At 40.4% G+C, this 27,696-nt stretch overlaps 1 protein-coding gene across 1 annotated transcript in view; it reads left to right on the forward strand.

Moving 5' to 3' along the window:
- Nucleotides 1-557: 557 nt before the first annotated feature.
- Nucleotides 558-27,696, forward strand: part of LOC124256692 (fibrillin-1-like) — a 73,046-nt gene continuing 45,907 nt past the window's right edge. The window contains exons 1-10 of the mRNA XM_046690665.1: nucleotides 558-734; nucleotides 11,934-12,032; nucleotides 12,172-12,438; nucleotides 16,393-16,521; nucleotides 20,120-20,232; nucleotides 20,782-21,081; nucleotides 21,777-21,984; nucleotides 23,384-23,637; nucleotides 24,364-24,568; nucleotides 25,839-26,078. Coding sequence (XP_046546621.1) covers nucleotides 692-734; nucleotides 11,934-12,032; nucleotides 12,172-12,438; nucleotides 16,393-16,521; nucleotides 20,120-20,232; nucleotides 20,782-21,081; nucleotides 21,777-21,984; nucleotides 23,384-23,637; nucleotides 24,364-24,568; nucleotides 25,839-26,078 — 1,858 coding nt within the window. The 5' untranslated portion in view covers nucleotides 558-691. The remainder of the gene's footprint in view (nucleotides 735-11,933; nucleotides 12,033-12,171; nucleotides 12,439-16,392; nucleotides 16,522-20,119; nucleotides 20,233-20,781; nucleotides 21,082-21,776; nucleotides 21,985-23,383; nucleotides 23,638-24,363; nucleotides 24,569-25,838; nucleotides 26,079-27,696) is intronic.

A 27,696-nucleotide genomic window follows, 5' to 3' on the forward strand; every position in this document is an offset into this window, starting at 1 on the left:
TATTTGATAGTGATTCACATACACAGAGATTTCTTATGAATGTGGGAAGGGTTTTGGGACTTTTGTTTAATATTTCAAGGGACATAAGTCAAAGTCTAACAAATTGGGTTAACTATTTCACGATTAGTGTGCCTCCGCAGGAACAGCAACATAATACCAACTGCATCTATGTAAATGTCTCCTTGTTCAAAACCAATAATCTTTCCAAACAACCCTCTTGCCGGCAGTTAAACTTATGTAGGGTTAACGCCTATTTTATCAGTCACGAGCTATGGGATCGTTCCCAGATGACAGATCGTGTTTTTTTTCGTTCAAGAAGTCCGACTAATGTAGTCACCGATAAGGTGCGTGTCTGTCCCCTACTGTGAATACTTCCCGGTTGCCTTACCGACTTCGGACTCACATAATAACGGGTTGTTGACAGCATATGAAGCCATGATAGCCAATCAGATCCTTGCATTATACTCGCCGGGGACTGCTTATACCACCGGCCATGTCTCCAAGCCCCTCCCTCCTATATATAGAGGTAGTACCAAATATACCTACGATCAGTTTCGTCAACACATTGGGTATTATGGGACATTGTTGGGAAAAAGGCAGTTGTCATGCATGTAGATAATATTCATACATTAGTGAAATCAAAGATGTAAGTGAAATGTAACCTCCTCTCGATCCACACACGAGTTTGTGGATGACACCATACACCATGCTGCCAACTGTTAGGCGTTTAGCAGGTAGGAAGTGGCATACATATCGATTTTACGCGTTAACGTTCAGTGTTCCTTGCGAACAAAAACATATAACGTATTTCGCCATTTTTGTATGTACAGGGCATATAAGTTGAGATGATATGGGCGAAGGATTTGCATAGCTTGGGGGCGGTTGGGTAGTCTAATGGTTAAAGCGCCCGCTCGTCACGCTGAAAACCTGGGTTCGATTCCCCACAGGGGTACAATGTGTGAAGCCCATATCTGGTGTCCCCTGTCGTGTTGCTGGAATATTGCTAAAAGCGGCGTAAAACCTCACTCACTCACTGCATAGCTTGGTGTTTGACAATCACCAAAGGGATGCTGATGCTGAATGATAGGAACAAGGATGAGGATGAGGGGCGAAGATGATTAGCAGAAGGGAGGTACATTGAATTAACTCTTTCTTCATAATACGAATACGGTTTGAATGTCCAGTTACCATTTTGACGGAACATCACTGCTACATCGAGTTAAAACATATTCGTTAATTACAATGTCCTGCTACCATTGTAGCGAGACATCCCTGTTTTATTCAGTTAAAGGATATTGGTATATTACAATGTCAAGGTACAATTATGGCAAGACAGCCCTGTTTTATTCAGTTAAAGCATAATGGTTAGTTGGAATGTCCAGCTACCATCATGGCAAGATATCCCTGTTTTATTGAGTTAAAGGATATTGGTTTATTACAATGTCCAGGTACAATTATGACAAGATATCCCTGTTTTATTCAGTTAAAGCATAATGGTTAGTTGGAATGTCCAGCTACCATCATGGCAAGATATTCCTGTTTTATTGAATTAAAGGATATTGGTTTATTACAATGTCCAGGTACAATTATGACAAGATATCCCTGTTTTATTGAGCTAAAGCATAATGGTTAGTTGGAATGTCCAGCTACCATCATGGCAAGATATCCCTGTTTTATTGAGTTAAAGCATATTGGTTTTTAGCTACAGTATAGCGATAGTTACTTGGCATGTCCAGCAACTATCAGGACGGGACATTTCTGTTTCTCTGAGTGTACAGGAGAGCGGTGTTTAGATGGAATATTCAGCTACCATCATGACGGGACATCTCTGATTCTCTGAGTGTACAGGAGAGCGGTGTTTAGATGGAATATTCAGCTACCATCATGACGGGACATCTCTGATTCTCTGAGTGTACAGGAGAGCGGTGTTTGGATGGAATATTCAGCTACCATCATGACGGGACATCTCTGATTCTCTGAGTGTACAGGAGAGCGGTGTTTGGATGGAATATTCAATGGACATCTCTGATTCTCTGAGTGTACTACGGTGTTTAGATGGAATATTCAGCTACCATCCTGACGGGACATCTCTGATTCTCTGAGTGTACAGGATAGCGGTGTTTAGATGGAATATTCAGCTACCATCATGACGGGACATCTCTGATTCTCTGAGTGTACAGGATAGCGGTGTTTAGATGGAATATTCAGCTACCATCATGACGGGACATCTCTGATTCTCTGAGTGTACAGGAGAGCGGTGTTTAGATGGAATATTCAGCTACCATCATGACGGGACATCTCTGATTCTCTGAGTGTACAGGATAGCGGTGTTTAGATGGAATATTCAGCTACCATCCTGACGGGACATCTCTGATTCTCTGAGTGTACAGGAGAGCGGTGTTTAGATGGAATATTCAGCTACCATCATGACGGGACATTTCTGTTTCTCCGAGTGTACAGGAGAGCGGTGTTTAGATGGAATATTCAGCTACCATCATGACCGGACATCTTTGCTTCTCTGAGTGTACAGGAGAGCGGTGTTTAGATGGAATGTCCAGCTACAATCATGACGGGACTTCTTTTGGCCTTCAGTTACGGCCGATAGAAATCCTAAAACGAAGCAAGAAAGTAAAGCATGAAATGAAATGTCCATCGCATTCTTGTCTCCTATCATTGCATCCTTGCTTTCTCCTCTCGACAACAATGCAAATATATTCAGTGGTGTTTTGTAGACAGTTGTTAGCACAACAATAGTAGATGGTAGGCTCTTTCCACCAAATCTCATCTATACAGCTAATGCTTTCATGCAGAGGCTAAACAAAAGGTTATTTATATCTAATCCTTGGCGTACACCCCTGCTGAGCCTTAGGGCATACGGTGGTTACAAAATTGCCCAAACGTGGACAATACGTCAACAACAACGACACGTTACGCTATTTACTCTGTATGATAATTTATTAACACCCCTGGAGCTGTAACTTGGCGTCAACAGCACGATAATACTCCTGATGTTGTTCAAACCATTCCACGTCAGGGGGCGGTGGGGTAGCCTAGCCGTTAAGTCGCTCGCTCGTCCGAACACCCGGGTTCTATTTCCCACATGGGCACAATCTCTGAAGCCCATGTCTGGTGTCCCCCGCCGTGATATTGCTGGAATATTGCTAATTGCGGCGTAAAACTGAACTCACTCACTTTCCACGCCAGAGAAAAACCAGTCTCGTTTGCCTGGTGAAACAAATGTCATTTGCCTTAAAGTTAAATCAACGATGGAAATTACGGGAATACATCGGTAATGACATCAGGTGAAAAGGGTGAAAATCTACTGCTCTACCAGCAGTACTCGCCTCTTGCACAAGGAATCCTCGAGAATGAAATCATCCTTTTAACATTTTCTACCTGCGTGCACCTGTAGTATAATTGTATAACATTCACGCCCTCCGAGTCTCGCGTCTGTAAGACGGGGCGTGAGATCATGTGTCAAAGCCAGCTCTCCTCGCTTGGTGGCTTCCGTAGAATGCAAAATCTGGTTCAACATTGAAAAACGGACCCGTTTAAAACCTTTTCATCTCAATCCTGTTGTGCTACTAGTATAAGTCCATCTACCGTGAAGGGAAGCCAGTGAAGTATTATAAGCATGATGGCATGTTTACAGTGAACCCATCATCCTGCTCATAAGGGTATAAGTTAACCATTATTCTGGGTTCATTGGTTTCAAATTCTGCCTTGACCAGTTTTTTTCAATATTTATCAAAAGAAGGACACCGGGTGTTCCCCATTCTCTTCCCGCAGAGGTTACTTGTCATATCTTCCTACGAGCCTCTGTTCTAATACGGCCATATTTCCCGGTTCTCTTAAAATCCCCTATCGGCCAAAAATCGCAACACGAATTATCTCCCTTCCTTCTATCCAATCAGAACACGTGTTACATCGACTTAGCTCCAACCTGACTAATGCAAGCAAATGTGGGACCACAAATATCAAAAATGGAGACGCCATCGACCCGCCATTACAGGACTGAGTTCTGTCTAGAAGAAACGTTTGCGCATCGCGCAGGTAAAGAGGTTCTAGTTTTTCCCGAAGCATACGGAAATTACCGAAGCCTTGCGAATGATCACTTTTGAAACAACGTCGCTGATTGCACAACTAAATCTGATTGCAACCAATCACGAATCCTAAACACTCGCACCATGAAAGGGCCGTATTAGAACAGAGGTTCGTAGGAAGATATGACAAGTAACCTCTGTGGGAAGAGAATGGGTGTTCCCAAACTCACCAAAGGCAGCATGTGTGTTTTTATGCGCCGCGTCGACATTGAGAGTGAATATTGTTTTAGGCTACAGTACCTTTTGCAACTTACCGAATTTCCTTGAACATTCGCTGGGAGTCGATAAAACGACGGGTAGCATGTGTGCAGTGAACTCTGGCGATTGTTATCGTTGTAATTAAACGCCAGAGTATCTTAAAGATATATAAGACGAGGCTTTTATTGGAGGAAATACGACAATTTTGACGGACAAACAAGTGGCTGTCATTGAGCACACAGATTATGCATGATCAATCCCATAAAAACATGACCACTCCAAAACTTCTTTTGTTTATATAGCATATAGGACTACAGTAGTGATGTAGTGCCAGTCATATTAGGATTTCAGTAGTGATGTAGTGCCAGTCATATTAGGATTTCAGTAGTGATGTAGTGCCTGTCATATTAGGATTTCAGTAGTGATGTAGTGCCAGTCATATTAGGATTTCAGTAGTGATGTAGTGCCAGTCATATTAGGATTTCAGTAGTGATGTAGTCCCTGTCATATTAGGAATTCAGTAGTGATGTAGTGCCTGTCATATTAGGATTTCTGTAGTGATGTAGTGCCAGTCATATTAGATTTCAGTATAGTAGTCATATTAGGATTTCAGTAGTGATGTAGTGCCTGTCATATTAGGATTTCAGTAGTGATGTAGTGCCAGTCATATTAGGATTTCAGTAGTGATGTAGTGCCAGTCATATTAGGATTTCAGTAGTGATGTAGTGTCTGTCATATTAGGATTTCAGTAGTGATGTAGTGCCTGTCATATTAGGATTTCAGTAGTGATGTAGTGCCTGTCATATTAGGATTTCAGTAGTGATGTAGTGCCAGTCATATTAGAATTTCAGAAGTGATGTAGTGCCAGTCATATTAGGATTTCAGTAGTGATGTAGTGCCTGTCATATTAGGATTTCAGTAGTGATGTAGTGCCTGTCATATTAGTGATTTCAGTAGTGATGTAGTTCAGTAGTGATGTAGTGTCATCATTAGGATTTCAGTAGTGATGTAGTGCCTGTCATATTAGGATTTCAGTAGTGATGTAGTGCCTGTCATATTAGGAATTCAGTAGTGATGTAGTGCCAGTCATATTAGGATTTCAGTAGTGATGTAGTGCCAGTCATATTAGGATTTCAGTAGTGATGTAGTGCCTGTCATATTAGGATTTCAGTAGTGATGTAGTGCCCAGTAGTGTCATATTAGGATTTCAGTAGTGATGTAGTGCCAGTCAAATTAGGATTTCAGTAGTGATGTAGTGCCTGTCATATTAGGATTTCTGTAGTGATGTAGTGCCTGTCATATTAGGATTTCAGTAGTGATGTAGTGCCTGTCATATTAGGATTTCAGTAGTGATGTAGTGCCAGTCACATTAGGATTTCAGTAGTGATGTAGTGTCTGTCATATTAGGATTTCAGTAGTGATGTAGTGCCTGTCATATTAGGATTTCAGTAGTGATGTAGCCAGTCATATTAGGATTTTCAGTAGTGATGTAGGAGTTCATTAGTCAGTAGTGATGTAGTGCCTGTCATATTAGGATTTCAGTAGTGATGTAGTGCCTGTCATATTAGGATTTCAGTAGTGATGTAGTGCCAGTCATATTAGGATTTCAGTAGTGATGTAGTGCCTGTCATATTAGGATTTCAGTAGTGATGTAGTGCCAGTCATATTAGGATTTCAGTAGTGATGTAGTGCCAGTCATATTAGGATTTCAGTAGTGATGTAGTGCCTGTCATATTAGGATTTCTGTAGTGATGTAGTGCCTGTCATATTTGGATTTCAGTAGTGATGTAGTGCCTGTCATATTAGGATTTCAGTAGTGATGTAGTGCCAGTCACATTAGGATTTCAGTAGTGATGTAGTGCCTGTCATATTAGGATTTCTGTAGTGATGTAGTGCCTGTCATATTAGGATTTCAGTAGTGATGTAGTGCCTGTCATATTAGGATTTCAGTAGTGATGTAGTGCCAGTCACATTAGGATTTCAGTAGTGATGTAGTGCCAGTCCTGTCATATTAGGATTTCAGTAGTGATGTAGTGCCTGTCATATTAGGATTTCAGTAGTGATGTAGTGCCTGTCATATTAGGATTTCAGTAGTGATGTAGTGCCTGTCATATTAGGATTTCAGTAGTGATGTAGTGCCTGTCATATTAGGATTAGGATTAGGATTTCAGTAGTGATGTAGTGCCTGTCATATTAGGATTTCAGTAGTGATGTAGTGCCAGTCATATTAGGATTTCAGTAGTGATGTAGTGCCTGTCATATTAGGATTTCAGTAGTGATGTAGTGCCAGTCATATTAGGATTTCAGTAGTGATGTAGTGCCAGTCATATTAGGATTTCAGTAGTGATGTATTAGGATTTCAGTAGTGATGTAGTGCCTGTCATATTAGGATTTCAGTAGTGATGTAGTGCCAGTCATATTAGGATTTCAGTAGTGATGTAGTGATGAATTCAGTGTGATGTAGTGCCAGTCATATTAGGATTTCAGTAGTGATGTAGTGCCTGTCATATTAAGATTTCTGTAGTGATGTAGTGCCTGTCATATTAGGATTTCAGTAGTGATGTAGTGCCTGTCATATTAGGATTTCAGTAGTGATGTAGTGCCAGTCACATTAGGATTTCAGTAGTGATGTAGTGTCTGTCATATTAGGATTTCAGTAGTGATGTAGTGCCTGTCATATTAGGATTTCAGTAGTGATGTAGTGCCTGTCATATTAGGATTTCAGTAGTGATGTAGTGCCTGTCATATTAGGATTTCAGTAGTGATGTAGTGCCAGTCACATTAGGATTTCAGTAGTGATGTAGTGCCTGTCATATTAGGATTTCAGTAGTGATGTAGTGCCAGTCATATTAGGATTTCAGTAGTGATGTAGTGCCTGTCATATTAGGATTTCAGTAGTGATGTAGTGCCAGTCACATTAGGATTTCAGTAGTGATGTAGTGCCAGTCATATTAGGATTTCAGTAGTGATGTAGTGCCTGTCATATTAGGATTTCAGTAGTGATGTAGTGCCTGTCATATTAGGACTTCAGTGCGTTAATATGGAGTTCAGTTGTGGTGTAAGCCACATTGGGATTTTACTGAGGGTGTAGTGTGAATCCTATTTAGATTCCCATAACGTTGGAGCTTTAGAAAATGAGAATTGCAGTAGCGTCTTTAACAGGAGCATATCAGAAGTTTAGTACCGACGCAGCGTGAGTCACATAAAGATTGTACCATCGATGTAGCTTGAGCCAGATTTGAATTCATAAGTGTGAGTCACAGTGAGCTTGTGAGACGATGTTCTGTTAGGAATTAAGCATTGTGTTTATGTGTGGAAACAAATGCTTGATATGAAGCTCCTTAGTCATTTGCATAATCTGTTTTCTGAGTGTGTTCGACAAGGCTATTTATTATGGGGCTTTAGAAGTATCATACCGACACACGATACCAGCCTAACACTGACCTGACCGGGCCCAATGCATGGACACGTCCTACTACTTCAAAACTGATCACGTCAATATCTAGTACAGACTACATTTTGTGCCAGCTGTCATAATGTCGGACAATATATGGATGAACAACGTCTTTATCACAATCAGAGCGACGCTTGGGTGTAGGTTCTAACAGCGTTATCATCACTTGCTTGATAACGGTGTGAGAACCTACACCCAAACGTCAGCCGTGAAGATCCGGGTTAGAATTTGTCTTCAGTAACCCATGCTTGTCGTAAGAGGCGACTAACGGGATCGGGTGGTCAGGCTCGCTGACTTGGTTGACACATGTCATCGTATCCCAACTGCATAGATCGATGCTCATGCTGTTGATCACTGGATTGTCTGGTCCAGACTCGATTATTTACAGACCGCCGCCATATAGCTGGAATATTGCTGAGTGCGGCGTAAAACTAAACTCACTTACTCTTTAAAATACAGTGAGAGCGACGTCTTGGTGTAGGATCTAACACTGTTATCAAGCAAGTAATGATAACAGTGTTAGAATCTACACCGAAACGCCGCTCTCGTTGTAGTAAAGAAGTTGTTCATCCATATATTGTTATCCTTCCTTCGTGCTCTAACTTTTAAATGCCTCTCAAACAAGATGTCCCAGGAATTGTATACCAGCTATATGCCAAGTGGTATAGACTAATTAAGTATCAGCGAGTATCTACCAACTAAATAGAGTCGACTGTATATCAACTACACTACAGCGCAAAAATATGTATAAATTAAATTTTTAAAACTAAATCTGAAAAAAATAGTACAATATTTTTCAAACGTTACTCGACTATAAACAGTCGCTGAAAATGCAAACCTGAGGCTCTTAACGAATCCCAAACACATCACCTTCGTGTAACCAATTCTGCTCAGGTTCTTAAGCATCCATCAAACGTGGCTGTATACTCTCATTGACACGACAGTTAATATTCTAACCAGTATTTATCAATTAAAGTATGTATCGACTACCCTAGGGAACTGCGAAATTATACGAACAATATGCCAGCGAGTATACACATTAGCTAAATACCAGCGAGAATATACCATCTCTATAACACAAAGTATATACCACCTGAATACCAACGAAGTCACACCAACTATATTTAAAACAGTACTTACCTACTATTTACTAGCATGTGTATAACAACTTTTATCATCCAAAACTGTTTTCCACGGGAGATGTAGTTTGTGTGAGATATCTCCTGGGAGATATCGTTTTGACAGTAGATTTTGTACAATGCCCTGACAATGCTATGACGTCATGAACTTCATGAATAATGCTATGACATTGCTGCACTGCAAGTCTAATGGCAGTACCATGTTCAGAGATGTTCATTTTACATTGAAAACTAAAAAAGAATAAATTTTTATGATAAATAGAATCTCACCCTTGTGTCTTTTGATTATCAAATATATCAACACTCATTGATGAAAGTAAACATTTCCTCTGCAAGCCTCGGATATTTGTAACTTTATCAACTCGTGGTGATATGTTTGATTATCAAAAGACACTCGGGTGAGATTCTCTATATACGAACTATAAACGAATGAGCGAATATATCCCATCTCTATACAAGCTAGTATATCCTGTCCCTATACCACCATGTGTTTCCCTGAAGACACTGGGATACAGTTGGCGATAAACTGTCTCTTCCTTCGAGCGCTGCCTTGTGTATAACTGGGCTGAATATGGACGCAATATTTCGTTTGTGTATAATATATATTCAAATCTGAATTCTGACAATAATTTGCACAATTTTACATACGTAATGGTAAGTGACATGTCAATTCCTTACTACAGGTGAACAGCAGTTAGTCAAGTCAAGTCAAAGATATTTATTGTACTTCAGGCCTCCGGACCATATACAAGTAATACAAGTATATATACAGCACATGTTACAGACATTTCACAAAGAAATTACAGGTCAGATTAGATATTGCTTCTAAGGATAACAGCATGTTTTACATAAAGCGCAAGATTACGTAAAACATTTTCATTTTTGGAGGATAGAATGGAAGCAAAGGCAGCTGAAGGATATTTTAACTAATAATTGTTTGGGATATATTTTTTTCTTAAATCAGCATAATGTGGGCATACAAAAGCGAGGTGAATTTCATCTTCTATAGCCGAGTTACATAATGGAAACTCGTCTGCCCTTATTTACTGATAAGTCTAACAAGCCCAATCGAAAATTAACAAGTGTGTGTCTAATGTTTCTCGATGTCAATACAGATAGATATATAGTTCTAGTTGAATTAAGCTCTTATGTGATCTATACAACTGGTATCTTGAACTATTGTCTAGACAGGAATGCCATTCTTGATAATACATGCTAACAGATTGTTCTCGAAATTGCTTAAGAAATAGATTAATATTACCAACTGTTTGATTTAGCCACACAAATACAAAGCCATGAGAAAATAAAAGAGTTCTAATATGAGACGCCCATGTTGTCTTACCCCTATCATCTAAATGCACAAGCATGTTATAAGCTAAATCATCGAAGGATTTGAAATGTGACTTTCCAGTTTGACGTAAGTAAGCTTAAAAACTGTTTAAAGCTATCTTGTATTTCTTTTTTGGCTGAGATAATTATATTCCTCTTACTTAAAGGTTAGTCTTTTTTGTTTAGATTGATAATTAGGATACGACTTTATGGATAACAGCTTCTTGCATATAGCGACGTTTCGATGTAGATCAAGACGTTGTTATCCATAAGTCGTGCAGGCTTCACAATTGACTCACCAGCTTCTAGAATGTCGATCAAACAATTAGTACACAGACTGATTAATGGCAAAATCACAATTTCCTCATGACGATAAGTATATACTTTTACACACTAAGGTATTTTTTTTCTCCGGGGAATGTTTGTGACATGGGTGTTTACAGAATATTTCTTCCAGGATGTGAGTATAGTGATGACGTACATGAACGTGTATCTTTAGGCCGTCACACAATTACATAAATTGGAGCATTAAAAACCCGCGAGGATTGGAGCATTAAAAACCAGCGAGGGCACCGGATACTTTAAAGGTTTAAATAACAATTTCTTATTCTTTGATTTCTTTTTTAAATAACAACTTAAAAGCAAATAGAACGCCATATACAGTGATCACCGTATATTCGCCAATTTTCACTGCATTTCAGGTGAGTTACGGGAGCTTCTAGCAGATCGTGTGACTGGCGTTGTGGAGGGTTGGACATGTACCCTTTTTCCCGTTCGCCTGGTCACTGGTCAATTAACTTAATTCCCACCGTTTTATATCAGTTCACGACCTGTAGAATCTGATTCGTAGGATATTTGAAATGATCATTACGGAAGATGTTTTAAGCTATGGAAGGTGATAACAAATACTTAATAACAAAGTTTGATCCATTAGCACAGCGCAATCTTAGCGCTACAATTATTGTAAAGTTACGTGGTTATGTATTGGCAGTCCATGAATAAACTTGACAAAATGGCATTCAGGTTGTTGTCAGTTTCGGACAAATATTCTGCTTTGCGTTCAAAGATTTTGTCTGTGTGTGTGTGTGTGTCTGTGTGTGTGTGTGTGTGTGTGTGTGTGTGTGTGTGTGTGTGTGTGTGTGTGTGTGTGTGTGTGTGTGTGTGTGTGTGTGTGTGTGTGTGTGTGTGTGTGTGTGTGTGTGTGTTTTACATGTCTGATTCGCATGGACACGTGAACAAGACAGAGAATGCACAACCGATTTAACGAGCTGTCACAAAGTACGAAGTAACACACTCTTACCGAAAGTAATCGCCGTGAAATAGTTTCAGTTACTAAACCAATCTGGTAATATCAATTGACCGTGGGGAGGGGAATATACAAAGTAGTTCATATATAATTGTATGAGATTTATACATGATGTTCTGACAATGTTACCATTTGTTTGTTTGTTTGTTGTTTAACATGACAATATTTCAGCTATACGGCGACAGTCGGTAAATAATCGAGTCTGGACCAGACAATCCAGTGTTCAACAGCATGAACATCGATCTACGCAAATGGGATACGATGACATCCATGTCAGTGAGCCTGACCACCCGATCCCGTTAGTCGCCCCCTACAAGCACGGGTTGCTGAAGACCAGTTCTAATCCTGATATTCACGGGTCTAGAATGTTACCAAGATATATGACATCTATGTTCTACTTTCAGGCGTCCTGAGACTGTCTCCTCACAGGCGAAAAGTTCCCCCGCTGATGATAGTGGCGATTGTGTTTCTGTTCCATACCGTTGTCACAGCTGCCGAAACAGGTAGGAATTTGTGGCCAAGTACACATTTTACATCGCATAATGACTTATGTCATACCAGGGATGGGCATGTGCTATATAATCGACTTATTATTATGTGTCTAATCGATTTCCTCTCAGGATCAATTCTTTTCATTTCCAGATCTCGACCACGATGACCTCGCTACACTCCTAGAGGAGGAATCCTTTATTTCTATGACGAAACCAGTTAACACCAGTTTGAAATCAAGAGATTTTCAAACTTTCGAAAAAGGAGTAGAAGTCGTCAGGTACACGTCTCTAGATCGGAAATACGAGACAGAGGTCGACCTGTTCTCTGAGGACGCCTTGAATTCCGACCTTCTCCCCTCGGAGTACAACCTGCAACACGAGCGGCACAAGAGAGAGGTATACGAATCCTCTGGTGATTGTGAGTACACGTCATGTCATGGTTCTGTAACTTCAAACACACCCAGGATGCTTCAGTAGAAGTTTTATGTCCCCCTAAACTAACTCCATGGTTGTAACTAGAGGCAGTTACAGACAAAAGGCTGTAGTGTTTTTCCTGCATACAGTGTCACCTCCTGAATCCGAATGCCCCCTGATGCCCATGTTTAACCTTGAACTGCAGTTTGAAAAACAAGGGGGTGTGTGGGGACTCTGTGTGTGTGTGTTTGATCTACGCCCAAGTGATCACATTCTCCAGTTGTCATGCATCTGTCGCAGCCGCGGTGCATACAATGCTATATAATGGCTTTCCAATGTAGACTATAAAAAAGAAATGTTTTCATATCATATCTTTGTTGATTGTTAGAACATTCTTCAGTTGCCGTGCATTTGTGTCAGCCGTGGTGTATACACTGTATTGGTTTTTCAATGTAGAGTATAAAAAAGAAAACGTGTTTTGAAGCCATATCTTTGTTGATTGTTTGAACGTTGCGTCTATGTGTCACGTACTTGTCTACAGAAATTCATAGTGAAATAAACATACCACAAAATATCATATACTCAGGTTCCTACGGATCAAAGATTCACTACAAGTTTTATTGCTTCATAGAGAAATAATGTAATTCAATAGATTGTTGTGTACGTATCTGAGGCTCATTTTCGATGACGATATTCACCGGTATAATTGTCCCTATTGGTGTATATTATACTACCCATCAAAAGTTTAGACTCACTTAAAGCACTCACTATGTATATATGTTACATCGAAGATTGATTTTTCCACTAACTTCGGGGAACCGACTACAAACCTTATGCAGATGAATTGCTTGAGGATCATGCATCAAATTGCTGAAAAGCACGTGTATATATCGTGTATGTGAACAGCTGCGTTTTGGTGAAAAGTTTTCTTAAGAATTCGCCAATTTTCTCTGAGTTTCATCATTTATTGAACTCATGAGAATAATCTTTTTAAGGTTACGAATTTGTTTTACAATACATCAGTTCATGTGTAAACAGTACCTTAAAACAGTATGGAATATTTTGCGAAATCTAGTTTAGCACAGTTGACTGAAGTAAGTGGTTACATTTACACGAGTGAGTCTAAATTTTTGATGGGTAGTATACATGAATGGATCACTGAAAATCGGTGATGACACCAGGTGTTCACGAAAGGGTTAGCATTAGACGTAGGCGTATTGCAAATTTAGTCCATCAAGGGGCATTATGTCGACCATATACAGTCACAGTGTGACAGTGATTGTTGAAGCGGGAATTGCAGATGGATGAAGAAAGACACCCAGATAACATCTACCGTTGATTAGAGTTGATGTTGAAATGCAGGTAAACCTTGATTGAAATTTTGTGACTTATGATAAAACGTGTTCCAACCCACCTTGTTTTTGTGGAATCCTTGTGGAGTCGAATGTGACCACCTTGCGACTCCTTTATGAATCCCCAAGTACGTCAGTGAACAAAAGCAGTGTTAAACCTAAAAGTACAGAATAAGGCTCACAATACTACTTCTCTTACAAATCATAAAGTATTACTGTTGGGTTATGCTTGTTAATACAAAGGACTAAAAGTTCCAATTTGCTTGCATATATTCATGTTTTAAACAGAAACAGACATGTCTCGATATTTCATTTTCCTTCTCGGTTTCATTCGTTTATTTTCTCTATTATTTCAAGTTCATATTTAAATAATCAAAATGTTGGGTTTTTTCACTTGTTCCAATTAATTTTATGGTTATTTCAATTATTTTCTCAAACTTTTGAGGTTTTTTGTCGTTACTTCCACAAGGGTTGGTTGGTTGGTTTTTTATTTAACGCGCACTCAGTAATATTCCAACTTTCTGGCGGCGATCTGTAAATAATTGAATCTGGACCAGAAAATCATGTGATCAACATCATGAGCATCGATCTACGCAACTAGGATACGATGACATGTGTCAGAAGGCCTGACCGAGCACATTAGTCGCCTCTTACGACAAGCATTGGTTGCTGAAGACCAATTCTAACCCGGATCTTAACGTGTACTTCGACAAAGGGAAACATTCCTGAAATGAACTTGAAATAACGAGAGACCATAATGTCATGTTGAGCTGTATTTCTGTCATCTCACTGTTCTTGATTTCTTTTTGAACTCATTTTCATCAATAGTTACTACTGTTTTCTTCAAGTCATATTTCACCCCTGAAAATCCGGACTTCACCAACCCATGCTTTTCAGAAGAGGCGACTAACTAAATGGGCTTGGGTGGTTAGACTCGCTGACTTGGTTGACACATGTCATCGTATCACACGTACTTCAACACCCATGATGTCAATCACTGTAAATCTATAAAACCAATAAATTCTGTACACCTTAACATTCATGTTAAAAACATCACACACTATTAATGATAACCTTAGCATTATTTAAGGAACACCTTGTAAGGTTTTCGTCATATATCGACAAAATTACCGGGAACGTTTACAACAACCTGTACCAATTGTATATATGATACTGAAACTGGTCGCTCTCATTATTAAGACACATTTGGAGATATCGAACCTTTTATATGACAAGGAAATACAGTCGAACCCCAATGTCTCGAAATCGGATGAGACGAATTGTCGGTTGTGTCAAACTGCCGATTTCCTTTATAATTATTGTTACCCTGATGTCTCGAACTAGATGTGTCGTATTCCCAGTTATGTCGAATTCATTTTAGAGTCCCCAATAGCCATAATAAGTACAAATTAACCCTTTTGTCTCAAACCGTCAAAGTTGGTTCTTGCACCTGAAAACTTAATCGCAATCAATAGTCATGCTCATAAACGTGCTACCAAAAGATTAAAGTATATGTATAGTGCAAGACAAAACGGTATACTCTTGAATATTAGATTTGACAAAACGATTACAAACATTACCAAAACGTAATAAGGCTGAAAAAAGCCCCGAAACACAGCTTAAAATAAACCAATAAACCAATGATAACACAATAGAACACATCACCATAATGTAACAATACATTGTTTTTTGCATGCGTATCAGTCATCAAACGGATGAATAATTCTTCTTGTCAGATAATGTAGAATTTCAGAAAAAAAATATATACTAAAACAGTTTTGAGACGAGCCTATTTTTACTTGCAGTTTTGTATTAAAACGAGCATGGGATACGAGTCAGTATGAAATACACAATTCCATTTTAGAAAGTGGTGAATGTAACATATGTTATATACTCCCCATCAAAAGTTTACACTCACTAGCGTAAATGTAGCCATTTACTTAAGTCAACTGTTCTAAAATAAATTTTGCAAAACTTTCCGTACTGTTTAAAGGTACTGTTTACACATGAAATCATGTATTGTAAAACATATTTGTAACGTTGAAAAGATTATTGTCATGAGTTCAATAAATGGTGAAACTCAGTGAAAATTGGCGAATTCTTAATACAACTTTACACCAAAACGCAGCTGTTCACATGCATGATATTTGCACATGCTTTACAGCAATTTGATGCATGATCCTCGTGCAATTCATCTGCATTACGTTTTCAGTTGGTTCCCCCAAGTTAGTGGAGAAATTCATCTTCGATGTAACCATATGTATATGCATAACATATAGTAAGTGCTTTAAGTGAGTCTAAACTTTTGATGGGTAGTATATTTGGGATTACACTTTCTTAGTAAAGTACCGATTCTAGTACTTTTGGGGTTGAGTCCCATCCCATCGGAAGCCTAGACCGCTCAGCCACCGCGGCTTCCACTGGTGCCTGACTTTGAGGATGTGGCTTCGAATCCCGGATGGGACTCAACCCAAAAAGTACTAGAATCGGTACTTTACTAAGACAGTGTAATCCCAAATATAACATGTGTTACGAGTCAGTAGTTTTGCATTTTTATTTCAGTTTTATTATTGAAATGTATCATCTCAATACACCTGTATTTTCAGTAAATGAGTGTGACAGTGATGAAAGAGAGTACTGTAAAGGCCCATTTGACGTGTGTATCGACCTAACGAATGGTTACGAGTGTCAGTGCGAGGACGGGTTCGTCCGGAGAGATCAGGAATGCTTTGCAGGTAGGTAAAACTCTGAGATTGCCCAATTCACACGGTTAACACACCCAGTCAACCCCAGTTCACATAGTCAACATAACAATCACGACCAGTTCACATGGTCAACATAACCAATCACGACCAGTTCACATGGTCAACATAACCAATCACGACCAGTTCACATAGTCAACATAACCAATCACGATCAGTTCACATAGTCAACATAACCAATCACGACCAGTTCACATAGTCAACATAACCAATCACGATCAGTTCACATAGTCAACATAACCAATCACGACCAGTTCACATAGTCAACATAACCAATCACGACCAGTTCACATAGTCAACATAACCAAACACGATCAGTTCACATAGTCAACATAACCAATCACGACCAGTTCACATAGTCAACATAACCAATCACCACCAGTTCACATAGTCAACATAACCAAACACGATCAGTTCACATAGTCAACATAACCAATCACGACCAGTTCACATAGTCAACATAACCAATCACGACCAGTTCACATAGTCAACATAACCAAACACGATCGGTTCGCATCGCCAACATAACCAATCACGACTAGTCCACATGGTCAACATAACCAAACTCGATCGGTTCACATTGTCAACATAACCAATCACGATCGGTTCACATTGTCAACATAACCAATCACGACCAGTTCACATGGTCAACATAGCCAATCGCGACCAGTTCACATAATCAACATAACCAATTGGTTTGTTCCTGATTTGACTACAAAAGTTGTGTAGACACATTAGGAACTGAAAATACACCCCTAATTAGAGAATAGGTATGACCCTTATTCCGCGCGTCCGGTAATTCTGTGCAGCTGCAATGGCATACTTCCGTATCAAAGGTAAACATCGTCTGCTACCACATTTACGTTTGAAATCGGGACATTTCTACAAGGGACTGGCTTTTAATCACTAAAGGTAAGTAAATAACAGTAATTGACAGATAAATTGACAGTTTTATGAAAATTCGTTTTCTTCTGACTTTTAAACCTTTTTATTCATTATTTATAATTGTATTTAATAGGAAACACTCTTCCTTATATTGATGAAGTAAATACTTTAAAATAATCTGGCCCTAATACGCTTCCATTCTTCCGATCTCAAGCTGGATGTTATGCGCATCAGTTGCTGCGCAGAATTACCGGACAGCAAGCGATGTCGTCAGAACGCCAGTAAGGTCAACCGTATGGCATAATGCAACGTTAGAATCTTATAGTCGTCAATAAAACTTATATTTCTAGGTAAATATCATGCGATCGATGTGCTTGCGATTGATGTGCTTAGGTGCGCGGAATTACCGGACGGCGTTGTAGTACCATAGGTGACCTCATTGCCACACTCAATGAAGTCCACACCAATCCATCAGAGAATGAGGACCTGACCCGTCTACTGAGCGTGTTGGCAACGACATCAACCCTGTTCAGCAGATTTACAACGATCAGATAGCTTCACTCGACGACGATGCTGCTGCGACCGTTGCCACTTTCCCAAGAGTGAAACCAGCTATGTACCTCCAAGGCTCTTCTTCCACCTTGCCACAGACGCGCTGTGACGTATCTTTAGAAGGAACATGGACACAGACCACAGATGGACGACAGTTTCAGAGATGCTGGAGACTCTAACCGACTGGGACGCTATATACATGGACGGTACCTTCTTAGTGTGTCCAAATCTCTGGCTGCAGCTGTACACTGTACATTGTCCTACCTAACAAGTACCGTGACGCTTACACCAAATTGTTCACCTTGCTGACAGAAGAGGTTTCAAGACGACTTGGTATTGAACTGTCTCCAGATACTCGTGCAGACTGACTTAGAGTGTACCGTAATCAGAGCAGTCGAAGACCATTTTCCAGATGCTGACATCAGAGGGTGTTTTTCCATTAACCTCAAGCACTGTGGCGACATGTCTCAGAGAAAGGTCTTGCTCCAGAGTATCGTGACGATCCCCGTGCAGTCCCATGTCAGAAGAGATGCTGCTTTGCCGCTTTTGCAAGCCGACAACGTCAGGAATCTGGACCAGATGGTGACAAGATCGAAACATTCAACGACTACTACGCTACGAAGCCAGCTTCCCCTGTCAGAATGTGGAACCAGCACAGCAACACTGGACCAAGCACCAACAACCACTTAGAAGGCTTCACAACGGGTTGAGTCAAGAAAGCCCATCCTAACATATACGAACTTATAACAGAACTTCAGGAGATGGAGTCTGAAGAACGCATCTTCAGGAGACAATTGGAACACGGCGGTACCAGACGTCAACGGTCCCGAATCCACAAAGACTTTGCTTTCAAAATACAAAGACTGAAAGACCAGTTGTCCACTGGCTGAAAAACACCGCTGCAATTCATTGACGCCGTGGGACATCTAGTCAAACTTCAGTGGCATTGCACAGTGATTGATCTTTGTGATTATGTGACTTCAGTGATGTCAGTGACTTGTGTCATTATGGTGACCATGATGACTTCAGTAGAACTGTGCTAATACTGCTATGCAGATAGTAAAACCATACATACTGTAATACTTATTATTACTTTTTATTGTTAAATCTTGTTCATCCAATGGAAGAGCTCCTTTGCTGACATAGGTTGGAGGAACCCAATACATAAACCACTCATGCATGGATTTGTTTTGATAGCAGTGAAGGTAAACTGAGATGTAGGCACATTGGGAACCGCCCAACCAATCACGATCAGTTCAAATCGTCAACAAACAACCAATCACGACCAGTTTACATCGTCAACATAACCGATTAACCTTATTTTACATAGTCAACATAACCAATCACGACCAGGTCACATGGTCAACATGCCCAATTACCCTCATTTTACATAGTCAACATAACCAATCACGACCAGGTCACATAGTCAACATGCCCAATTACCCTCATTTTACATAGTCAACATAACCAATCACGACCAGGTCACATGGTCAACATGCCCAATTACCCTCATTTTACATAGTCAACATAACCAATCACGACCAGGTCACATGGTCAACATGCCCAATTACCCTCATTTTACATAGTCAACATAACCAATCACGACCAGGTCACATGGTCAACATGCCCAATTACCCTCATTTTACATAGTCAACATAGCCAATCACGACAATGTCACATGGTCAACATAACCAATTACCCTCATTTTACATAGTCAACATAACCAATCACGACCAGGTCACATGGTCAACATAACCAATTACCCTCATTTTACATAGTCAACATAGCCAATCATTCCCATGGGCATGGTCACCATACTCAATCACTCTCAGCACACTGCGTCCTTGGTCGAGTGGGTACAGCGCCTGAAGGTCGGTGGTTTTAATCCGGCAACGTCATAAAACGTGCCATGGTGTCTCAGTTGGCTAGCAGGATAAAACTAGCATTAGCCCTCTCCTTAACGCACACACATGCACACGTGCGCACTCGCACATGTAAGCCCAAATACACACTCGTGTGTGCAGGTTACAATACACGCGCAATGATCTTTAAGTTTTACTCATTTACCTAATGCTGCTGCGGGTTTTGAATGACAGTTATGAGTTATGAGATCGATGTTTTTTTCATTCAACAGAAATGTTTGACTTCACTTCGGGTACAGCAATGGCAACCGCGGATGAAGGTTTTCAGAAAATAGAAGCGGAGGATGGAATACCATTTTCATCGAAAATTTACTATGACATATATGTAAGTTCAGAAAAAGGTAATGACGTGGATGTAATTCAGTGAGTGTGCGTGGCTTTACGCAGCTTTTTGCAATATTCCAGCAATATCACGGCGGGGGACACCAGGAATGGGCTTCAAACATTGTACTCTTGTGGGGAATCGAACCCGGGTCTTCGGCGTGTCGAGCGAACGCTTTAACCACTAGGCTACCCCACCGCCCCGAATGTAATTAAGATGTACTCTAGCATGAATATAAATTCAGAGATATATACTCATGCCAATAATGGGTTACTGAAGATCAATTCTCACCCGGACCTTCACGGGTTCCACCATTGAATACATTCGAAGTATTCTACTATTACAGGAGAGTATATATGGTATATAAACAGGCTACATACATACACCACCACACGATTCGATTCTTATGCTGTTGATCACTGGATTGTCTGGTCCAGACTAGATTATTTCCAGACCGCCGCCATATAGCTGGAATATTGCTGAGTGCAGCATTAAACAAAACCAACCAACCAACTTTCTGTCATTCCTGACTGTGTCCTTCCTTCCGTCTAGATCTCCACGAATGGCGTAATAAGTTTTGGGACGCCGTTTGGTCCATACTCTCCATCGCTGCCGACAAATAGACAGAACATCTTGTGTCCATACTGGGCCGACATTGACCTCGAGTTCGGGGTGACGAATTCCTCATCTGCCATATACTACCAGGCATACAGCGGATCCAACAGTATTATGCTAGAAAGAGCTTCCACTTGGATTCAGAAGTACATCTCTGACCGCTCATTCACAGCAACATGGGCGTTGGTGGTTACGTGGAATGACGTTCCACAGAAGGGCGAAACCTCTTTTGGAAAGGTGAGAAATCAGTTCCATTGAGCGACTGAATGCGTGCTTGAGAGAGTGAGTGTATGCATGTGCGCGCACGCGTGTGTGTGTGATTTAGTGAGGTGGCGAGTCAGTGCATGAGTGAATCTGTGTCTATATATTTGTGTACAAAAGTATGTGATTCTGTGAGGTATGGCTGACAGACAGACATACAGACAGACAGGCTGACGGACGAACAGACAGACAGACTTGTCTTCCGTAACTCATAACCCTTACCTGCCATAAAAGGCGACTAACGGGATCAGTTGGTCAGGCTCGCTGACTTGGTTTACACACGTCATCGTATCCCAGTTGCGTAGATCGATGCTCATGCTGTCAGTCACTGGATTGTGTGGTCCAGATTCGATTATTTACAAACTGCTGTCATACAGTTGTAGCATTATTGAGCGTGGCGTAAAACATACATACAAACAAACACATGCTTATGATATAGTCGGAATGTACAATCGACTCTGCTTTTAGCAGAGATTTCTTATGCGGATGTGGAAATGTTTTGTCGCCATATTATTACGACAGGGACAGTGAGGTACAATGTGAGAAGCCCATTTTTTATGTAACCCTCAGGTTATATTGCTGGAATAAAATTATTGCTAAAAGCGGCGTAAAACTAAACCCACTCACTCACTCACTATTATTGCAATATATCTACATTATTTGTTGTGTAGTTTGCCACGTTTCAAGTGTTGCTGATAACAAACGGTCAGTCAACGTATGCCCTGTATACCTACAACAAAATGGGCTGGACGGTCAGCGATGACATTCCAATTTACATCGGCTATGAAAGTTCCAATCCTCAAGACCCAAGACAGGTGGTCCTTATCGTCTCTGGGAGGCGGTCGGCTTATACAAACGCCGGTATCGGCAGCAACACAGGTAGGTAGCGTCGTCGTCACACCACGACCACAACATCACTGAATACATTGTAGGGGACCGCGAATGCAAATACAATTTCCAGCTTGATCATGAAACGTGACAATCTCACAGTTCTAAGGTAAAGAGCCTATTCCTCGAGAGCGGAAGGTCGGTGATTCCATGTTCGGTTCCATATTGTGCCTGTTATTATCCTGTCCGGCAGTGGTTATTGAAAGGAGGAGACGGTGGGGTAACCCAGTGGTTAAAGCGTTCGTTCGGCACGCCGAAGACCAGAGTTCGATTCCCCACATGGTTACAATGTGTGAAGCCCATTTCTGGTGTCCCCCCTTCCTTGATATTGCTGGAATATTGCTAAAATCGGCGTAAAACTAAACTCACTCACGCTCACGTAAATGGAGGTATAATGTCGAGGAACGGCCGGGTCTCAAAGTCCTCAATTCTTGGAGGAATAACCCAGTAGACAAAGAGTCGATTCCATCGATTTCTCCAATGTCTTCAGTTTGTTTCTAGACCATCCCCGTTGTTTCTGTGATACGTCCGGGCTGCTCATTACAACTGCCCAAAACCCTACTTACTCCCGAGTGAGTAAGTGAGTATGTGAGTTTACTTATACCCATCTTTTAGCAATATTCCAGCAATATCACGGCGGGGAACACCAGAAATGGGCTTCACATATTGTGCCCATGTGGGGAATGGAACCCGGGTCCTCGGCGTGACGAGCGAACGCCTTAACCACTAGGCTACCCCACCGCCCTACCTACTCCTGGCCCCGATTTCTCGAAACAAACTTAAGTTTTTACTCAAATTTCAAACTGAGTTGGACAAGTTGAAACAGCTGAATGTTTAACTCAACTGCATTTTTTAAATAAAAAATCCCAAACAACTTAAATAATCTATCCACCATACTCAAATTGTCTACTATGTTTGAGTTTAATATCGATTTTAGTTCATTGTGGGAAATGCATTTTTCTCAAAATCGAGAAATCAGGGCCTGAAATGCATAGGGGCGGTTTGGTAGCCTAGTGGTTAAAGAGTTCGCTCTTCACGCTGCAACCCCGCGATTCCCTACATAATTACCAATCAGGTGGGGCGGTGGGGTAGCCTAGTGGTTAAAGCGCCGAAGACCTAGGTTCGATTTCCCAAATGGGTACAATGCGTGAAGCCCATTTCTGGTGTCCTCCGCCGTGATATTCCTTGTATATTACTAAAGGCGGCGTAAAACCCAACCCAACTCACTCACTCAAATGCATGAACGTATACACACTCCAAATTATTACATTGTAAGTGTGTCACACGTATATTGCTCAAAGATAACAATGATCTCCAAACTTAAATCTATGATGTTATTTCTTTCGAAAAGAGACTTTTAATTTGAAATGATATATTTTGTACAATTCAGGTACACCCGGTGTGTATGTCTTCGACATCGGCGGAACTGTGACGAACTTCGTGTCGTTGTGTAGACAATGGTACAATACCTGGTCACCGGATTTTCAGTTTTGGTGGACCTTTTACCTGTCAGACTGCCCCTGCAGCTCAGTGTGGATGAACAGAGACTGGCGGTTTTACCTGTCCAGTTTTAAATACCGAAATGGTCAATTCAGTATTTGTTACACATCGTTCCTCACTTGGTGGTCATATCCATTGTCACGGGTAAGTTGTGTATTCACGCATTATTAATCAAATGAATTTGGAAACTATTGATATGTATTACAGTTACGTCACTTCGTTGTGTTAGAAGTAGAAAGGGTGTCGCAAGGCAAAAAGGCGTTCCATTATTTAAGTTCAGTGTGTGAGGGGAGCCAAAGTTGAGTCGGGGTCGAGAGGTCTGACGCAATTTAAGGGATGAGGAGAGCCAGCGTTAACGCTACATGGGGGCGGTCTGTAAATAATCTAGATGCAGATTCCAACACCGTTATCATCACTTGCTTGATAACGGTGTTGATCCTACACCGGAACGTCGCTCTCACTGTAATAAAGGGTGAGTGAGTGAGTTTTATGTTATGCACTCAGCAATAGTCCAGTTATGTGGCGGTGGTCTGTAAATAATCAATTCTAGACCAGACAATCCAGTGATCAACCACATGAGCATCAATCTGCGCAATAGGGATACGATGACATGTGTCAACCAAGTCAGCGAGCCTGACCACTATCCCGTTAGTCGCCTCTTATACGACAAGCATGGGTTCTGAAGATCAATTCTAACCCGGATCTTCACGGGTTAATGTGATAGAAAACATATGACATAATATATAACTGGTGTATTAAATGAATAAGGTCTTTAATGGTTAGCTTTGACAATGTTAAGCAGATAGGCAAGTTAACGATTTGTTCCATTTTGCATTTTTTTTTAAATTGTGATAATTTTTATTTCTACAGGAATGTTGCTATAGGAACTCCAGATTGTTGACGTCGGATGACGAATCTGGATCGCTGCAGAGGTATGATCCCAGATTTGTAGGGCAGCATTACCGGGCAGATTACCTTGGAAGATACTATTGCTGTGAGCAATCCAACACATGCGATCTCTTCTTCGACATCCGACCCCAGAGATTCTGTTCCCGTTCATTCCCTTTCTGGTGGGGTAAGTAAAACCTATTGAAGGATGAGTGTGTGAGTGAGTTTACTTTTACCCGCTTTTAGCAATATTCCAGCGGGGGACACCAGAAATGGGCTTCACAAATTGTACCCATGTTGGAAATCGCTAATTTGTTGATATCGACTGACCAGAGGCCCAGATAAGCTGCGTATTTGGGTAAAATACGCACAGAAAATTTCCAATTACGCATTGAAAAATAATTGTTGCGTACCAATTACGCATTTAAAATGTTAGATAAGCACAAAGTTTAAAACATATGCGTACGGAATATTTCTATAAAAAATCACTTGCGTAATGAAAACGACATCGATTGGTATCAAGTTGTATTGTTAGTATAGGACAAGTGTTGTACTGTCAGTTGTGGTGGTCCGATTAATTGAAATAATCGAAGATTGGTCGCAGTGACTAAACGACCAAGCAATCGAACATGTTTTCTCGTAATCGAACACGACCAATCTTGGAACACTTGTTTGCATTAACAAATATTTTTCACAAGGCTGGTTTTGTCTGTGTCATTAAATTTACATTTCATAAGCACTACAAGTCATGATTAAATGTATCTTAAAGAATCCAGAAAATATGTGTTCCTAATATACAAATCATCATTTAAATATACAAAATTTGCAAATGGACTTTATGCAATTTGGAAAAAAAACAAATTACTGAATGTTTTTTCTTTATTATTTTGTGTGCATTAATAAAATAACAGGAACATTTGATAGATGACTAACCAATTATTTTCGATGATTGATCGGTTGTAATAGACCAATCATCAATTATTAGATTTTAACCAATTCCCAACACTAACTGTCAGTACAGGATGAGTGATTTTTTTATGAAATCATTTCCATTATATTTAAGTTTGTTTTGCTTCAGTATGACATAAGACAGTACATACCTGCTTAGTAAACTTACTCAATGACATAATACTTAGGTCAGTAAAATCACTCAAATACGCACATATTTGAAAGCAGTGGGTAACGGAAAATGAAATACCCACTCAACATTCATAATACCCACTCTAAAAAAATACAGTGGGTACAGTACCCACATTAGCTAAATCTTATCTGGAGCTCTGAATCGACTTATCGACAAGTTTTGAAATATTGCCCAGCCAGTATTTAAGTATTGCTAAGGACATATTGACAAGTGTTTATGTATTGCTCTGCCGGGATTAAACTTCTGATAACGACTTATCAATAAGTTTTTGAATATTGCCCAGCCAGTATTAAAACGCTGATAACGACTTTTCCAGCCAACGGTTTTGGTGACCCGCACATTACTACCCTCGATGAGCTCACCTACATCTTCAACGGCTTCGGCGAGTACGTTATGATTGATGCGGACCACGTTAATGCCACTTTTACCCTTCAAGCCAGAACGGAAAGGGCTCTTAATAAGGACGGCAATCTCACCACGGCTACCGTCTTCACGGCCTTCGCTGCTACGGACACTAACGATACCTTTATCGTGGAACTGTCTCCATCTAAGAACGGTAAATTTAAATTACCTCCCTTTGGAATGAGGCACACCTGAAGAAAACTGTAGTTCGTTTGGCTCAAAAGCGGACCGATGAATTGCAATCTAACTCGAAAACTAATACCAACTCTGTGAGGTTTTTGCAGAATTTTTGTCCTTAAAATAAAAAAGTTGTTTAACAATCTATCATTAAAATATTGACACAGTTTACTATTTGTTACGAGGGAGGAGTGCAGAGAAAGGGACAGCCAGGTGTTCGAGAACGGATGGAGACGGCACAGCACAGATTAATGAATAAATAACTTTGTCTGTGAACGTGCTTCTCGAACACTGGCTGTCCCTTTCTCTGCACTCCTCCCTCGTAACAAACAGTGAACTGTGTCAATATTTTAATGATAGTTTGTTAAACAACTTTATTACTTTTAGGACAAAAATTCTGCAAAAACCTCACAGAGTTGGTATGATGTTTTGATTATGATCAGCGTTTTCATTGAGTATGTTATGTTTGTTAGTTTTCGAGTTAGATTGCAATTCATCGGTCCGCTTTTGAGCCAAACGGACTGTACCTACATTTTGTCTACCTTGGCAACTATGCACATCTGAACAAGCTAGCTGATGCTGAGTACCCCACAGAGCTGGGTAAACTAAGGGACGTAACTCCTTTGGTGCCTTACATGTACAGCTAAGGCAAAATAAATTGAAAACCGTCCCTACGCCCCTGTTGTTTAGCGCCACACTCAGTAATGTTCCTACAATAACACAGCCGTCTGTAAATAATCGAGTCTGGGCCAGACAATCCAGTGATTGACACCATGAGCATCGATCTACGCTTTTAGGAGACGATTTAACATGGTGACAACTGTCGTAGGACAACGTTGGGCAGTTCGTGTTCGACCTCAGGCTTTAGCAGATGATAATGCCGGCCAAAACTATTATATCCGTTGTAAGTCATACACTGCCTGCCTAAAAAAAGGCGTATCTGTCATAGTGATATTTGGATTTAAAGGACACAGTGCTTCGGCGACTGTGGAAAAGGCTTGTAATTAATTTTGGTCAGATCGAGTATACGCTTTCCATGACCTGGTAGTATATGTGAATTTATTACCCTTAAGATAAATTTGTCGAATTCTGATTGGTCAATAGCCAAAGCACACGAAACCATTAAGCGGATGTGCCAGGGTGTACGAATCGTACACCCCGTCGAATCTGTCATGTGACACACTACACTGGTTGTACAAATGACCTTGACCCTAGATTAAATATGGCTGCAAGCAGCTGATCGTTTCGAATTTTAGAGTTGGCGTATACAATTATGAGTATAAACAGAGTAATATAATCGTTGCCATAATTTCTTACTTGTTTGTGTCAATTGTAATTTTTAAAAATAAAATGTTTACGTATTCCATTTGTCGTTTGACACAAATCTCAAATTCGACCATTTTATCATAACCTAAGCCTTCACGAGTTTTCTCCCGTTATGAGCTTGACTATTTGATATAATGTTTATTGTCGTTTTTTGTTATTTCTACTCAATGTTGGTTTTCAAAGATGGGATAAATAAAGACATCCTAAAGGTGAAAAATCTGTTACACGGTGTTTTGAAAGGGTGTATGGAACTGCGCCTCGGGAAATAC

This window comes from Haliotis rubra, unplaced genomic scaffold (assembly GCF_003918875.1).
Source record: "Haliotis rubra isolate DU_JTF1 unplaced genomic scaffold, ASM391887v1 Scf635, whole genome shotgun sequence".
Taxonomy (NCBI): Eukaryota; Metazoa; Mollusca; class Gastropoda; order Lepetellida; family Haliotidae; genus Haliotis; species Haliotis rubra.